The sequence below is a fragment of the Kogia breviceps genome, chromosome 10 (assembly GCF_026419965.1).
Source record: "Kogia breviceps isolate mKogBre1 chromosome 10, mKogBre1 haplotype 1, whole genome shotgun sequence".
Taxonomy (NCBI): Eukaryota; Metazoa; Chordata; class Mammalia; order Artiodactyla; family Physeteridae; genus Kogia; species Kogia breviceps.
Window position 1 is genome coordinate 26,334,815 of NC_081319.1, and position 17,546 is coordinate 26,352,360.

Sequence of the window (17,546 nt, forward strand, 5' to 3'; positions counted from 1 at the left end):
CACCCACTGCTGCCACCACTTAGTAAGAGAAACTTATTCAGGATTATGTACCAAAAGATAAGAACCCCTATGAACATAAGTTTTGTGCAGTCAGAAACAAAATCAGAAGCAGCACCAGGTACATGGGAAACACACGTTTTTCAATTTATACTTCCTCATGGTTCTCTTGGATATCCTCTGGAACTGCTTGGAAAACTGAAGGATTTCATCCCCTAGAAACTCACTGTTGAAGCTCAGCATGTCTTTGGGCCAATAGTTTCATGGATTTATCTGTCACTGCTTCTATGAGGTCATCCACCTATGACAGCCAGATATAGAGAAATGAAACCATGTGCTAGAAAGCCTTGTCCACACCCAAAGGAGGCCTGTTTTTCCTGCGAGATAAGTTAAAGAATTGTTGGACGTTTACAAGTCCCAAAGTATTAATGTAATTCAAGTCACAGCAAACAGAGCTTGAAAACATACATTTACCACCCAGTGGTAAAGAGGATCTCATTTCTTCTCAAAAGAAGCCCATGTGTGTGCCTTCATTTTAACTGAATTCACTTAATATTTATTAGGCACACAGCACCATCGTCGGTGCCCTTAGCAATCCTGTAGCCACTCTTGAATGCCCCCCACTAACATGATTCCTTCATGCTAATCATTAGTTTCATCCCACATCCGTGCTGTCTAGCAGGGCTGTGCATTCAGTTAAGCCTGGCCCTCTGATGCTTTTGAAACACCAAAGTAAAAGCCTTTGTCCACTACCTGCATTTGAAGCTTTCCTACTGTCAAATCTGATTTTCGGAGGATGTTTTCTGTGCTATGTTTCTTTTTTTAAAATGCTGGAAAGTGTGGTCTCTTTTTTGAGGAATATGGAACCTATCATAAAAATGCAACATGATATCTGTGACGGTGCTTAAATGAACATTCTCACCTTTGGGACATTCTCTTATAAACTGAACATTTGCCACATAACAACGTTGAGTTGGTGGTCGTATTCATATTATTCTCCACCCCCCATGTATCTCCTTTGTGCCCAGAGCTCGCTTTGAAGAGATCTATAGGGTGCAGAGAAATGAGATTGTCTGGTTCTAAGAGAAAATACAGTGTCAGGGAAAAAAAGCAGGTCATTTGTAAGGGGAAGAAGAAGAAATTGCTTCTGCAGGCGCTGAGCACAGAGTGTGGGGCTGCTGTAGACCAGTGCCCCAGAAAGCTCATTATCACTGGATCCAGTTGTTAATTTGGTGTCGTTTCTGCAGGTTTCCTTATTTTCATGACAGACATGTCTCCAAACATGAAAAGAAAGCTCTGGGTTCTTTTCGCTGCATGCCTGATACTCTTCCCCTGGTCCCTGGCTTGCTGGTTACAAGTACCTGTGCTATTGGAAATCATTCCTAGGTCATGGCTCCTGGCTAATACGCCCTTTTTAGTCTTATTGGGTTCACTCTTCCTTCCCCTTGTGCTTAGTAATTAGCATCAGGACTATTGTGAGGCCTACACAAAGTAGGATGTGGGACCACATCTGGGGCTTGCCCTTATGCCTGAAGTTTACAAATGAGTCTGCGGAACCTCCGCTCTGCCCTGCCAGCTCACCCAGGCTCAAGTGTCACTGAATCTTCCCCAGTCTGTCCAGAGTACAACTCTTCTTTTTCCTCTCTCGTAAAACCAAGTGTTTTGGGGGCCTTCTTTTTCTATTAAGTACTTGGTAATTACTTAAGTTATTTCTGTGTTTGTTGAGTACCACTATTAAAAAGTCAAATGCCTTGAAGGGTCAGGCAGGGTTTCTAAAACAGGCTCAGTTGGGGCTGGTGTGAACTGGAGAGAATATGCCCACCTGCAAAGGGGCCAGGCCTCTGCACCTGCTTCTGCCGTTGCCCCAGGAATTGTGGGCCCAGTGTTGCCAAATCCTCCTCCTATTTTCTAAAAGGAAGTTGAAAATCCAGATTTCTGTTTGAATTTTTCTAATTTTGAAATCTGGGCCGTTAATTCAAATATATTTTTGAGAACATTCTGAGAGCTAACAGTGCTGTAGTTTAATGCCCATGTCCTCTATCAAACTATAAGTTCCACACAAACAGGACCATGACCTTGGATCACCTTTATAGCCTCCCCAAACTGCCCAGCACATAATAGGGATACGATAAGTGCAAACTTAGCACAAAAGGGGTAAAATTCAAAACTAATATTGGTGCACTCTGGCAGTGACGCTCTAGAGCAGCACTGTTCGACAGAACTTTCCACAGAAATGGAAATGTTCTTTATCTGTGCTGTCCAGTACAACAGACACTGGCCATATATGTTTACTGAGCACTTGAAAGGTAGCTGCTAGCGCAGCGAAGGCAATAGACTTTTATTTAATTTTAATTAATGTAACTAGTCACACGTGGCTATTGGCTACCATATTGGACAGTACAATTAGTACCTAGCATAGTAATTAGGACTAAGCACTCCAGAGCCAGGTCTTCTGCTGTTTGAAGCCTGGCTCTTCCAATTATCTGGGCCAATTACTTAACCTCTCGTTGCCACCCCTCAAATAATATCCTACTTACTGTAGTAACCTATTGCTCTCTACCTTACAGGGCTGTTGTAAGGATTAACTGAGTTGGTTTTTTTTTTTTTTTTTTTTTCGTGGTACGCGGGCCTCTCACTGTTGTGGCCTCTCCCGTTGCGGAGCGCAGGCTCCGGACGCGCAGGCTCAGCGGCCATGGCTCACGGGCCCAGCCGCTCCGCGGCATGTGGGATCTTCCCGGACCGGGGCACGAACCCGTGTCCCCTGCATCGGCAGGCGGACTCTCAACCACTGCGCCACCAGGGAAGCCCTGAGTTGGTATTTTTAAAGCACTGAGAACAGGGCCTGGAACATAGTCAGCTTTAAGTAAATGCTTATTATATCTAAAGTAATGATAGTATTTCAGGGTTCTATTAAAAAAATAGTCTGGGCAATTTAGGTTAAAACTTGATAAGTACAGGTAAGTACAAGCTTTGGGTTGGAGAGTCCTGGATCACCTAGTGCTGTACTGTCTATACTATACATATGGCTATTTGTATTCTAATTTCAATTACAATGAAATAAAATTTAAAATTCAGCTCCTCAGTTGCACTGGCCGCATTCCAAAGTCTGAAAAAGCCACACATGCTAATGGCTACTATTTTGGAGAAATGTACACTTGCATCCTCACAGAAATTCTGTTGGGTTGGTCTAGAGAATTCCTCTCCACGTGTATGCATGATAGGCCAGGTGCTAATATACTAATGAGTCTTGATATTTGAACAGCTGACAAAGTCAACAGAAAGCTGTAAACTCCACTGTTGCCCAGATTGTAGCAGAAGCTGGACAGTTTGAGCTCAGAACTAGAGGAATCAGAACTGGAAAGTCCACATTCTGTGCCCTAAGTTCTGGGAGTGGAGACACACAAGTAGCAGCTTTAAATGCTTTATTATGAGGAACTTGCAGTGGGAGAGAACTTGATTTTTACAACATCCCTAAACACTGACTTACTGATAAGTCTTTAGAGGCGAGTTTGTTTTTGCATTTTACCTTCTGCAGTCCTGAGGGAAGGGATGTCACAGATAACCGCTTGGTGGCTCTCCTGGCTCAGAGGAGTGTATTTCCTTGGGGTATCTCCCCTGTCTCTGCTTCTACAACATCAAGTTGTATAGTTGCTTAGAGGGAAGGGGAAGAAAAAAACAGACAATCTTGAAGGTTCACAGTTACAAACATATGCTCCCTATTAGAAAGTCTCCTGAAAAGCCAGCATCACATGCTGTCTCAGTGGCTTTTTTCTTTGCGCTTAAAAATTAAAAATGGATTTGTTTTGCTGAAGCTTACACTTTCTCCTGAACATTTGCCTTTTCTTGTGGTCATGACCTCAGTGGTCACCAACCCATCTTAACAAGGTGGTTACCTGTCTTTGAGTCTTCAGTTTTGACCTCTGTTGCCTTTCCCTGTAAACTCTTGTGGAATTCGGAAAAGTAACCCTCTAATGTGTAAGACAATCCCTTGAGTATTTGCTGTTGACAAAAGCCAAGTTTAAATCTACTCTGCAGCAAAGTGGCACAAGGCTCAGTCATTCACATACCATCTTAATAGTTTTTCCCACATTCCAGGAGCCCCGTGAACCCTAGAGCCCTTAATATTTTTCTCTATAAATTCTTTTTTTTTTTTTTTTTTTTCGCAGTACTTGGGCCTCTCACTGTTGTGGCCTCTCCCGTTGCGGAGCACAGGCTCCGGACGCGCAGGCTCAGCGGCCATGGCTCACGGGCCTAGCCGCTCTGTGGCATGTGGGATCCTCCCAGACCGGGGCACGAACCCGTGTCCCCTGCATCGGCAGGCGGACTCTCAACCACTGCGCCACCAGGGAAGCCCCGCCCAGTGCTTTCTTGATGTTGGAACTTGAAAGTGCTCTCCCCTCTTCCTGGGAAACTGTTCTCACCACTCTTTCCTTATCTAACTCTAGTTGTCCCTCAGATCTCATCTGAGTTGTTCCTTCCTCAGAGAGGCCTCTCCTGAGCCCCCTCCCCTAAATTAGCATCCATGATGTGTACCCATAGTGCCTTCTGCTTCTACTTTGCATCAGAGGTAATTATCTGCATAATGCTGGAATGTCCCTCTGTGCTGTAACTCCAGGACAGTAGGGACCGTGTGTGTTCTATCTGCTGCTCTATCCCTAATAGTGTGGCTGGCATATAATAATTATTTACTAAATTTTTGTTTAAAAAGTGTAATGAGGGTCAACAGGGATGAGCAAGTGTCTTTTGGTCACAGCTGAGGGTCAGAATGTTTGAGTGGAAGCCTGAAGGATGGACAAGTTTCTTGGAAAAGTCTTAGTGTAGAGATATGTTATTCCAACTAAGGTGAAAATAAGCCAATGCATGGGATGAGGGGGAAGATTTTGGTCCTCTGTTTTCTGCTGGACTCTCCAACTCCAGCTCCCTCAGTATATAAACAGGTCCTCTTTGCTATTTTTAACAGAAATAGGCAGGTCAATCCATACCAGGTAATTGCTAGATGCTTGGATCTGTGTAATGGTGACTGCTTTTTCCCTAAGAGAGAGTTTGTTTGAAAGGGCATTCAGTCAGCTGGAAGCCATCATTTTCATTTTTGGGGGGGGGGTTTCTGGAAAAAGTATCCACTAGGCTTGCAGCCTTATAACTAACCATGTGAAATTTGAAGGTATGTTTGAATTTCCTACATATACATAAGGACTTTATATGTTTCTGGATGCTGTGCTATAAAGCGTATTAGAAACCTACAAAGGATATTCATGGCAGTGAAGCTCTTCTGTATGATATTATAATGAGAGACACATTACATGGTGGGTTTTTCAAACCCATAGAAGTGTGCAGGGCAGAGTGAACCCTAATGTAAACTATGGACTATACTTAATAATAATATACTGATATTGGCTCATCAGTTGTAACAAATGTACCATGCTAAGGCAAGATGTTAATAACAGAGGAAACTATGAGGGTAGGGTAAGGAGACTGAGGTATATAGGAACGAACTTTCTGTATTTTCTGCCCAATTTTCCAGTAAACCTAAAACTGCTCTAAAAAATAAGGTCTATTAATTTTAAAAAGCTACAGAGGAGAATGCAAATAGTAGTAGTATCGTTAGTCATCACTCATTAGGGCACCCCAAAACAGCATCACCACGTTGCAAAAAAGACAAAGTTAACCGTTCAAACGCTGATTCTTCACAAGGTACATGGGAAGTAGATACAACAAAATGAAACTTACTTTCTGACTTACCAATCATAGATTTTAAAAATAGAATTCTCACCACACCCTCTTCTGTTAGAAGTAGCCATTTGAAAGTCTGCCTCACTCCTTTCTCCACAAACAAATATGTATGCATATACACATACAAATGCCTATGTATGCATCTGTATTTAAATGAAAATTAGCTTTAGACTGATGAGCACCACTGATTAATTGGACTGGGAGGGACCTCAAAGGTGATCTAATTCAGAGCTTTTCAAAGTGCATGTACATACGAGTCACCTGGGGGTCTTTCTAAAATGCAGATTCTGACTCAGCAGACGTGGGTGGGGCCTGAGCTTCTGCATTTCAGACCAGCTCCCAGGAGATGCCATACTTGGGGTAGCAAGAAAAGCCATCCTAATTTCATTTTTCCTCTTGGCCTTGACACTTAACCATATGTTGCCTTTGATTACCATTCTGTGAGAGATTTCTCATTCTTGGTTTGGTAAATAACTTGGGTGACGGAAGCTCCTTGACAATTCTAGGAAGAAGGCTCTGCGTATTTGAAAGGAGGGTTTCCTTAGGGTTAGTGGAGCCCTCTCTGCTGACACTTGCTGGCTTGCTTCTGTACTTGTGTGACAGCATCCTCCCCAAAAAAGTCTTCACTTTCTTGACCAAATCTCTTTTCTGATTTTGCTGGCTTTCATGAAATTCCACGTCACTCTCATTGGATGATTCCTCTTTGGGGACCAATACATTTTGTTTTACTAAGTTGGTAGACACAGCTCTATGTCATCTGAACAGAAGAAAAATCATGTGTATCAAGGAAATTGAGAAGTTTAAAAAAAGGTATCATTTAAATCATTAAAATCCACTGCAAATGTGAAAAAATTATACAGTTGCAAAAAATAAATTTGAAGAACCAAATCACAGAAGAATAAAGCCAAAGCAACGACTTGGTGTTTTGTTGCCAAACTCTAGAAGTGCATTCTGGCCACTATCTCATTTAATCCTCATAGCAGGTAGGTTATATTACTATCTTCATTTTACTAATGAGTAAACTGAGACATAGAGAGATTAACTTAATTGACCAAGCATAGAATGCAGATTTTAATCTTGGTTTGTGATTGTTAAATTATATTACCTCATATTGGCAAATTGGAGATCTTATTTCAGTAATGGTTTGAGATAGTTTTTGCTGGATTTATTGGTTCCCAGGCTACAGTGATGAGAGATGAAAGAGTCTGCTAGGGTAGTCAATAAAGAATATAGTCTCCAAGGTCCTATAAACACTGCATTTACATAGAATACTCATTTAGAGAGAATAATTGTAAATGCATTATTTCCAAAATTCCAAATAGTCATATAGCATCTTCATCATTTTTGCATATTCTAGTAATTTTTGCATATTTTAGTAAATAGGTAACACTTCTTAATAGACTTCTATGTGCTAAACACTCATCTAAGTTCTTTCATGTGTATTACACAATTTAATCCTCCTACTGTCCTCTCCATTTCACAAATGAGGAAATTAAAAGTTGGAAAGATTAAATAAGATTAAATAACTTATACCCAGACAATCTGACCCCAAAGTCTGTTATGTTATCCTCTGTGCTAGGTAAATATCACCCATTCCATGATACCCTGATTTACCTAATATTCTTCCTCAATTAACTGTTTTTTGCTAATTTCTTCCAAAGCAACAATATCCATAAAATCCCAGGGATTTAAAAAAATTAACCTTTTTATTTCTAGATAATTGTAGTTTCACATGCAGTTGTAATAAATAATACAGGGAGATTCTCTGTGTACTCTTTACCCAGTTTCCCCCAATGGCAAACTCCTGCAAAACTAAAATACATTGGCACAACCAGGATATTGACACTGATACTGTCAAGATACCAAACATTTCCATCACCACCAGGATCCTTTGTGTTTTACAGTCATACCCACCTCCCACTCATCCCTACCTTTTCCTTAAACCCTGGCAATCACTAAGCTTTCCTCCATGTGTATAATCTATGTCCTTTCAAGAAGGTACTATAAATGGAATCATACAGCATATGGTTGACCCTGGAACAACATGGGTCTGAACTGTGCCGTTCTACTTACATGCAAATTTTTTTCAGTAGTAAGTACTACATGATCCAAGGTCAGTTGAGTCTGTGGATGTGGAACCTTAGACACCAAGAAACTGCAGATATGGAGGGCTGAGTCTAGGTTATACATGGATTTTTGACTAAAAAAAAATGTGCAGACAGCTGGCATCCCTAACCCCTGCTTTGTTCAAGAGTCAACTGTAAAATCTTTTGGGGTTTACTTTTTTCATTCAGCATAATTCTCCAGAGATTCATTCAGGTTGTTGTGTTTATCAGTATTCTACTCCTCTGTATTGATGATTAACATTCCATGATGTGGACGTACCAAACTTTGTCTAACCATTCACTCATTGGAAGACATTTGGGTAGTTTCCAATTTGGGGCCATTATGAATAAAGCTACTATAAACAAGTGTGTACAGGGGAGAGAAGATGGCGGAAGAGTAAGACGTGGAGATCACCTTCCTCCTCACAGATACATCAGAACATCTACAAGTGGAACTGCTCCTATAGAACACCCACCGAACGCTGGCAGAAGACCTCAGTCCTTCCAAAAGGCAAGAAACACCCCACGTAGCTGAGTAGGGCAAAAGAAAAAAGAATAAACAGAGACAAAAGAATAGGGACGGGACCTGCACCAGTGGGAGGGAGCTGTGAAGGAGGAAAGGTTCCTACACACTAGAAGCCCCTTCACGGGCAGAGACTGCGGGTGGCAGTGGGGGAAGCTTCGGAGCTGCGGAGGAGAGCGCAGCAACAGGGTGCGGAGGGCAAAGCGGAGAGATTCCCGCAGAGAATCGGTGCTGACCGGCACTCACCAGCCCGAGAAGCTTGTCTGCTCACCCGCCGGAGCAGGCAGGGGCTGGGAGCTGAGGCTCGGGCTTTTGTCGGATCCCAGGGAAAGGTCTGGAGTTGGCAGAGTGAAAACAGCCTGAAGGGGTTAGTGCGCCACGGCCGGCCGGGAGGGAGACCGGTTGAAGTCTGGAGCTGCCGAAGAGGCAAGAGACCTTTTCTTCCCTCTTTGCTTCCCTGTGCGTGAGGAGAGGGGATTAAGTGTGCCGCGTAAAGGAGCTCCAGAAACGGGCGTGGAGCTGCCGAAGAGACAGACTTTTTCTTGCCTCTTTGCTTCCTGGGGCGCGAGGAGAAGGGATTAAGGGCGCCGCTTAAAGGCGTTCCAGACACGAGCGTGAGCAGCGGCTATCAGCGCAGACCGAGAGACGGGCATGAGACGCTAAGGCAGCTGCTACCGCCTCCAAGAAGCCTGTGTGCGAGCACAGGTCACTCTCCACACCGCCCCTCCCGGGAGCCTGTGCAGCCCGCCACTGCCGGGGTCCTGGGATCCAGGGACAGCTTCCCCGGGAGAACGCGCGGCGCGCCTCGGGCCGGTGCAGCGTCACGTCGGCCTCTGCCGCTCGCCCTGCATCCGTGCCCCTCCCTCACCCCGGCCTGAATGAGCCAGAGCCCCCTAATCAGCTGCTCCTTTAACCCCGTCCTGTCTGAGCAAAGAGCAGACGCCCTCGGACGACTTATGCGCAGAGGCGGGGCCAAGTCCAAAGCTGAACCCCAGGAGCTGTGCGAACAAAGAGGAGAGGGGGAGGTCTCTCCCAGCAGCCTCAGGAGCAGTGGATTAAAGCTCCACAATCAAATTGAACTGCCCTGCATCTGTGGAATACCTGAATAGACAGTGAATCATCCCAAGTTGAGGAGGTGGACTTTGGGAGCAAGATATATTACTATTTTCCCCTTTTTCTCTTTTTGTGAGTGTGTATGTGTGTGCTGCTGTGTGAGATTTTGTCTGTATAGCTTTGCTTTCACCATTTGTCCTAGGGTTCTGACTGAACTGGTTTTTTTTTTTTAATAAAATTTTTCTTCTTAATATTTATTTTTTATTTCAATAACGACCAGCAACCTACAGTGCTGGACACCCTATGCCCAACAAATAGCAAGACAGGATTACAGCCCCATCCATTAGCAGAGAGGCTGCCTAAAATCATAATAAGGCTACTGACATCCCAAAACACACCACCAGACGTGGACCTGCCCACCAGTAAGACAAGATCCAGCCTCATCCACCAGAACATAGGCACTAGTCCCCCCAACCAGGAAACCGACTCAACCCACTGAACCAACTTTAGCCACTGGGGACAGACACCAAAAGCAACGGGAACTACGAACCTGCAGCCTGCAAAAAGGAGACCCCAAACACAGTAAGCAAAATGCAAAGACAGAAAAACACACAGCAGATGAAGGAGCAAGGTAAAAACCCACCAGACCTAACAAATGAAGAGGAAATAGGCAGTCTACCTGAAAAAGAATTCAGAATAATGATAGTAAAGATGATCCAAAATCTTGGAAATAGAATAGACAAAATGCAAGAAACATTTAACAAGGACCTAGAAGAAATAAAGAGGAAGCAAGCAACGATGAGCAACACAATAAGTGAAATTAAAAATACTCTAGATGGGATCAATAGCAAAATAACTGAGGCAGAAGAATGGATAAATGACCTGGAAGATAAAATAGTGGAAATAACTACTGCAGAGCAGAATAAAGAAAAAAGAATGAAAAGAATTGAGGACAGTCTCAGAGACCTCTGGGACAACATTAAACGTGCCAACACTCGAATTATAGGGGTCCCAGAAGAAGAAGAGAAAAAGAAAGGGACTGAGAAAATATTTGAAGAGATTATAGTTGAAAACTTCCCTAATATGGGAAAGGAAATAGTCAATCAAGTCCAGGAAGCACAGAGAGTCCCATACAGGATAAATCCAAGGAGAAACACGCCAAGACACATATTAATCAAACTATCAAAAATTAAATATGAAGAAAACATATTAAAAGCAGCAAGGGAAAAACAACAAATAACACACAAGGGAATCCCCATAAGGTTAACATCTGATCTTTCAGCAGAAACTCTGCAAGCCAGAAGGGAGTGGCAGGACATATTTAAAGTGATGAAGGAGAAAAACCTACAACCAAGATGACTCTACCCATCAAGGATCTCATTCAGATTTGATGGAGAAATTAAAACCTTTACAGACAAGGAAAAGCTGAGAGAGTTCAGCACCACCAAACCAGCTTTACAACAAATGCTAAAGGAACTTCTCTAGGCAAGAAACACAAGAGAAGGAAAAGACCTACAAGAACAAACCCGAAACAATTAAGTAAATGGTAATAGGAACATACATATCGATCATTACCTTAAATGTAAATGGGTTAAATGCTCCCACCTAAAGACACAGACTAGCTGAATGGATACAAAAACAAGACCCAAATATATGCTGTCTACAAGAGACCCACTTCAGATCTAGGGACACATACAGACTGAAAGTGAGGGGATGGAAAAAGATATTCCATGCAAATGGAAATCAGAAGTAGCAATTCTTGTATCAGACAAAATAGACTTTAAAATAAAAACTATTACAAGAGACAAAGAAGGACACTACATAATGATCAAGGGATCGATCCATGAAGAAGATATAACAATTGTAAATATTTATGCACCCAACATAGGAGCACCTCAATACATAAGGCAAATACTAACAGCCATAAAAGGGGAAATCGACAGTAACACAATCATAGTAGGGGACTAACACCCCACTTTCACCAATGGACAGATCATCCAAAATGAAAATAAATAAGGAAAGACAAGCTTTAAATGATACATTACAGAAAATGGACTTAATTGACAATTATAGGACATTCCATCAAAAACAACAGAATACACATTTTTCTCAAGTGCTCATGGAACATTCACCAGGATAGATCATATCTTGGGTCACAAATCTAGCCTTGGTAAATTTAAGAAAATTGAAATCATATCGAGTATCTTTTCCGACCACAACTTTATGAGACTAGATATCAATTACAGGAAAAGATCTGTAAAAAATACAAACACATGGAGGCTAAACAATACACTACTTAATAACGAAGTGATCACTGAAGAAATCAAAAAATACTTAGAAACAAATGACAATGGAGACACGACGACCCAAAACCTATGGGATGCAACAAAAGCAGTTCTAAGAGGGAAGTTTATAGCAATACAATCCTACCTTAAGAAACAGGAAACATCTAGAATAAACAACCTAACTTTGCACCTAAAGCAATTAGAGAAAGAAGAACAAAAAAACCCCAAATTTAGCAGAAGGAAAGAAATCATAAAGATCAGATCAGAAATAAATGAAAAAGAAATGAAGGAAACGATAGCAAAGATCAATAAAACTAAAAGCTGGTTCTTTGAGAAGATAAACAAAATTGATAAACCATTAGCCAGACTCATCAAGAAAAAATGGGAGAAGACTCAAGTCAATAGAATTAGAAATGAAAAAGGAGATGTAACAACGGACACTGCAGAAATACAAAAGATTATTAGAGATTACTACAAGCAACTCTATGCCAATAAAATGGACAACCTGGAAGAAATGGACAAATTCTTAACAATGCACAAGCTGCCAAGACTGAACCAGGAAGAAATAGAAAATATGAACAGGCCAATCACAAGCACTGAAATGGAAACTGTGATTAAAAATCTTCCAACAAACAAAAGCCCAGGACCAGATGGCTTCACAGGCGAATTCTATCAAACATTTAGACAAGAGCTAACACCTATCTTTCTCAAACTCTTCCAGAAGATAGCAGAGGGAGGAACACTCCCAAAACTCATTCTATGAGGCCACCATCACCCTGATACCAAAACCAGACAAAGACGTCACAAAGAAAGAAAACTACAGGCCAATATCACTGATGAACATAGATGCAAAAATCCTCAACAAAATACTAGCAAACAGAATCCAACAGCACATTAAAAGGATCATACACCATGATCAAGTGGGGTTTATTCCAGGAATGCAAGGATTCTTCAATATACGCAAATCAATCAACATGATACACCATATCAACAAACTGAAGGAGAAAAACCATATGATCATCTCAATAGATGCAGAGAAAGCTTTTGACAAAATTCAACACCCATTTATGATAAAAACCCTGCAGAAAGTAGGCATAGAGGGAACTTTCCTCAACATAATAAAGGCCATATATGACAAACCCACAGCCAACATCGTCCTCAATGGTGAAAAACTGAAACCATTTCCACTAAGATCAGGAACAAGACAAGGTTGCCCACTCTCACCACTCTTATTCAACATAGTTTTGGAAGTTCTGGCCACAGTAATCAGAGAAAAAAAGAAATAAAAGGAATCCAAATAGGAAAAGAAGAAGTAAAGCTGTCACTGTTTGCAGATGACATGATACTATACATAGAGAATCCTAAAGATGCTACCAGAAAACTACTAGAGCTAATCAACAAATTTGGTAAAGTAGCAGGATACAAAATTAATGCACAGAAATCTCTGGCATTCTTATACACTAATGATGAAAAATCTGAGTGAAATTAAGAAAACACTCCCATTTACCATTGCAACAAAAAGAATAAAATATCTAGGAATAAACCTACCTAAGGAGACAAAAGACCTTTATGCAGAAAATTATAAGACACTGCTGAAAGAAATTAGATGATACAAATAGATGGAGAGATATACCATGTTCTTGGATTGGAAGAATCAACATCATGAAAATGACTCTACTACCCAAAACAATCTACAGATTCAATGCAATCCCTATCAAAGTACCACTGGCATTTTTTACAGTACTAGAACAAAAAATTTCACAATTTGTATGGAAACACAAAAGACTCCGAATAGCCAAAGCAATCTTGAGAACAAAAAATGGAGCTGGAGGAATCAGGCTCCCTGACTTCAGACTATACTACAAGGCTATGGTCATCAAGGCAGTATGGAACTAGCACAAAAACAGAAATATAGATCAATGGAACAGGATAGAAAGCCCAGAGATAAACCCACACACATATGGTCACCTTATCTTTGATAAAGGAGGCAAGAATATACAGTGGAGAAAAGACAGCCTCTTCAATAAGTGGTGCTGGGAAAACTGGACAGGTACATGTAAAAGTATGAAATTAGAAGACTCTCTAACACCATACACAAAAATTAACTCAAATGGGTTAATGACCTTCATGTAAGGCCAGACACTATCAAACTCTTAGAGGAAAACATAGGCAGAACACTCTATGACATAAATCACAGCAGGATCCTTTTTTACTCACCTCCTAGAGAAATGGAAATAAAAATAAACAAATGGCACCTAATGAAATTTAAAAGCTTTTGCACAGAAAATGATACCATAAACAAGACCAAAAGACAACCCTCAGAATGGGAGAAAATATTTGCAAATGAAGCAACTGACAAAGGATTAATCTCCAAAATTTATAAGCAACTCATGCAGCTCCATAACAAAAAAACAAAGAACCCAATCCAAAAATGGGCAGAAGAACTAAACAGACATTTCTCCAAAGAAGATATACAGATTGCCAACAAACACATGAAACAATGCTCAACATCATTAATCATTAGAGAAATGCAAATCAAAACTACAATGAGATATCATCTCACACCGGTCAGAATGGCCATCATCATAAAATCTAGAAACAATAAATGCTGGAGAGGGTGTGGAGAGAAGGGAACACTCTTGCACTGCTGGTGGGAATGTAAATTGATACAGCCACTATGGAGAACAGTATGGAGGTTCCTTAAAAAAGTAAAAATAGAACTACCATACAACCCCGCAATCCCACTACTGGGCATATACCCTGAGAAAACCATAATTCAAAAAGACACACACATCCCAATGTTCATTGCAGCACTATTTACAATAGCCAGGAATGGAAGCAACCTAAGTGTCTATCAACAGATGAATGGATAAAGGAGATGTGGCACATATATACAATGGAATATTACTCAGCCATAAAAAGAAATGAAACTGAGTTATTTGTAATGAAGTGGATAGACCTGGAGTCTGTCATACAGAGTGAAGTAAGTCAGAAGGAGAAAAACAAATACTGTATCCTAACACATATATATGGAATCTAAGAAAAAAAATGTCATGAAGAGACTAGGGGTAGGATGGGAATAAAACACAGACCTACTAGAGCATGGACTTGAGGATACAGGGAGGGGGAAGGGTAAGTTGTGACGAACTGAGAGAGTGGCATGGAAATATATACTCTACCAAATGTAAAAAAGATAGCTAGTGGGAAGCAGCAGCATAGCACAGGGAGATCAGCTCGGTGCTTTGTGACCAGCTAGAAGGGTGGGATAGGGAGGGTGGGAGGGTGGGAGACGCAAGAGGGAAGAGGTATGGGAACATATGTGTATGCATAACTGATTCACTTTGTTGTAAAGCAGAAACTAACACACCATTGTAAAACAGTTATACTCCAATAAAGATGTTAAAAGATAAAATAAAATAAAAACAAAAAAACAAAAAAAAGTGTGTACAAGTTTTTGTGTGAGCATAAATCTTCATTTCTCTGTGTGAAATCCCAGGTTTTGTATTATATTATGTTACATTATATTTATAATACATGTAATACATATTTCTAATGAGGATATAAATAAATTCATAACTATTAAAAACATTTTTCATATACTACTTAAACTATGTGAAGTCCCACCAGTAGCAAAATACCAACCTCCAGAAAAACACTATTCTCAATTGAACCTAAATCATTCAGCTTCTCTGTCATTATGCAAGAGAAGTAGTTCAGCCCACTAAATAGTTCAGCCCAAGCACTGAAGTTAAATAGTTGGGTTCCAACCAGCACCATACTTCCTAACGGTGTGATCTTGGCCATGTTATTTAACATCTATAAGCTTCAGTTTTCTCATTTGAAAATAGGTATGTTGTTCTCAGGAATGTAGAAATAAAAGAAAATAATTTATGTGCTTGGAACCTGATAATACATTCAATAAATGATAACTTTTATTACCATGTGGAACAGATCTGTGTGGAAAAAATTTAAAAGTCAAGAAGGGAGTGCAAGCTAAGAGGTCAAAAGAAGGGAGCCCTCATAGGCTAGCAGCCTCCTTTGTGGGACCAAGGACATAGAGTTCTGTCAGTTGTGTACACACACACACACACACACACACACACACACACACACACGGTGGTATTATTCACATTCATTATAGTTGAGCATAGTTACTATAATACAATAACTTTCCAGCAGAGGGCAGTCAAGTGTCCATATTCTAATTTGCCCAAAGGTCATTTACAGGCTGAGACTAATTTCCCATGGACCCTTCTGAGAATCTTTTAATAAAGCCATCTGTTTCTACTACCATAAATACACATACACATGAGAATACAATTCAGGAGGTTCAGGAACCCCCAAGGCCATCCATGCAACCCCTCAAATAAAAAGCCCTGACCTAAGCAGTTTCTGAATCTCTAGAATGCGTCTCCCATTCCCATCCCTCCACCCTTATTCCCAGTCTATTTATAACATAATTAACAAATATAATTTTGCTCCAGAGCCTAGGAATAGAACTGCTGCCATTGCTGTTATGAAAAGAATCCTTTCTTCCCTAAGCGTTTAAGTATCTTGGTTGGTTGTGAATATATTTGGTTGTATTGCCTCTCCTATTAACCCCTATTTCTTACTGAAAGTGGAAATTTCTGCAAAATTTCATTTTGCCTGTGGAAGTTCAGAAGTCTGATCTTTGGTGCTTCAGGTCTAATGAAAACACCTCATTTCTACCTATTTAAGCTATTGCTCATGAACCTGGTAAGAAAGAAGACACCCTGCCCTCAAAATTGGAAAACAATTCATCTCACTGACTTTCCAAATTAAAATGTATTATTTTTGGAGTATTTCATGCTTGTCTTCATGGTTTTGCCATTGGCAAGAAAAATTAGGTATAAGAAAGTTTTTAGTTTGCATTAAAGAGCATGCACATGGGTGAAATACAATTAGTATGTATTTCAGCAGCTAAAATTGCTGGAAAAGGGAACAGAAAGAGCATTGCTCATGGACTCATCTTAAAAAATGCACTATTGAATTTTCAAAATAATAGTATTTGCTGTCTAAAATTGTGAGACTGAAATATTAACTTACTATCTGCTTATTTTAGTATAATATGCAACATTAAAACTCAAATTCAGGTAGAAAGGAAAGGTTTTCCCCATTACAATGAAGACTTTTCTAATCACAACATGAAGCTTCCATTGTGGCACTAGGTTCTCTGATCCAGTGTATAAATGCTGTCTCCTCTTCCTCTAATCCACACAGAGCCTTCATTTCTAAATGCAATGCTTAAAAAGAGATGCTACCATTTCTAATCATCACTGTGAATACTGGTCAATGCAAAATCCAAAGAATCTCACTCAAGAGAGAAGAAAATGAGTACCAGTTTCCTACCTTTCAATCCCTTTCGTTTTGAATGAGCCATTTCTCTTTCTGGGTTGCTGAAATCTTCGGTACTGGCCAACTCTTCCGTAAGCAACCTTAAAGGGCTCTGGTGTATATAGGTGAGGGTGGTCCATTGCTATCAACTTCACCTGTAGTAGCTGTTTTGGATTTCTTCAGCTCTTGAGCTCACAAACTTCAAAACAAAATCATGCAGTGAGTGACTGAGGCACTTTTAACTTCTGGGCTGTTTGGGGTAAAGTACGTAGGACATTTTCGGAATTGCTTCCTGCTTCCCTTTAAGGCGTTAGAGACATCATTTGTTGGACCGGCCCTGTTTACCACTTCACAGAGGTCACCAGTGATGCATTTGACAGAGCAGTGGGAAATTCCCTTTCCTGTTGTGAACTTCTGGGCAAGGCAGAGGCAGAACAGGTGACCTGATTGTCTAATCACTACCATTTGGGTTGGTAATAAGATAATCACACACCAATT

At 40.7% G+C, this 17,546-nt stretch overlaps 1 protein-coding gene across 1 annotated transcript; it reads right to left on the bottom strand.

Annotated features, from left to right (window-relative positions):
• Positions 1–102: 102 nt before the first annotated feature.
• C10H3orf49 (chromosome 10 C3orf49 homolog) lies at positions 103–17,188 on the bottom strand. The gene is given in 6 exon segments (XM_059075795.2): positions 103–223; positions 225–298; positions 751–864; positions 3,524–3,648; positions 6,162–6,484; positions 17,064–17,188. Coding segments are annotated over 6 exon segments (882 nt in total).
• Positions 17,189–17,546: the final 358 nt, after the last annotated feature.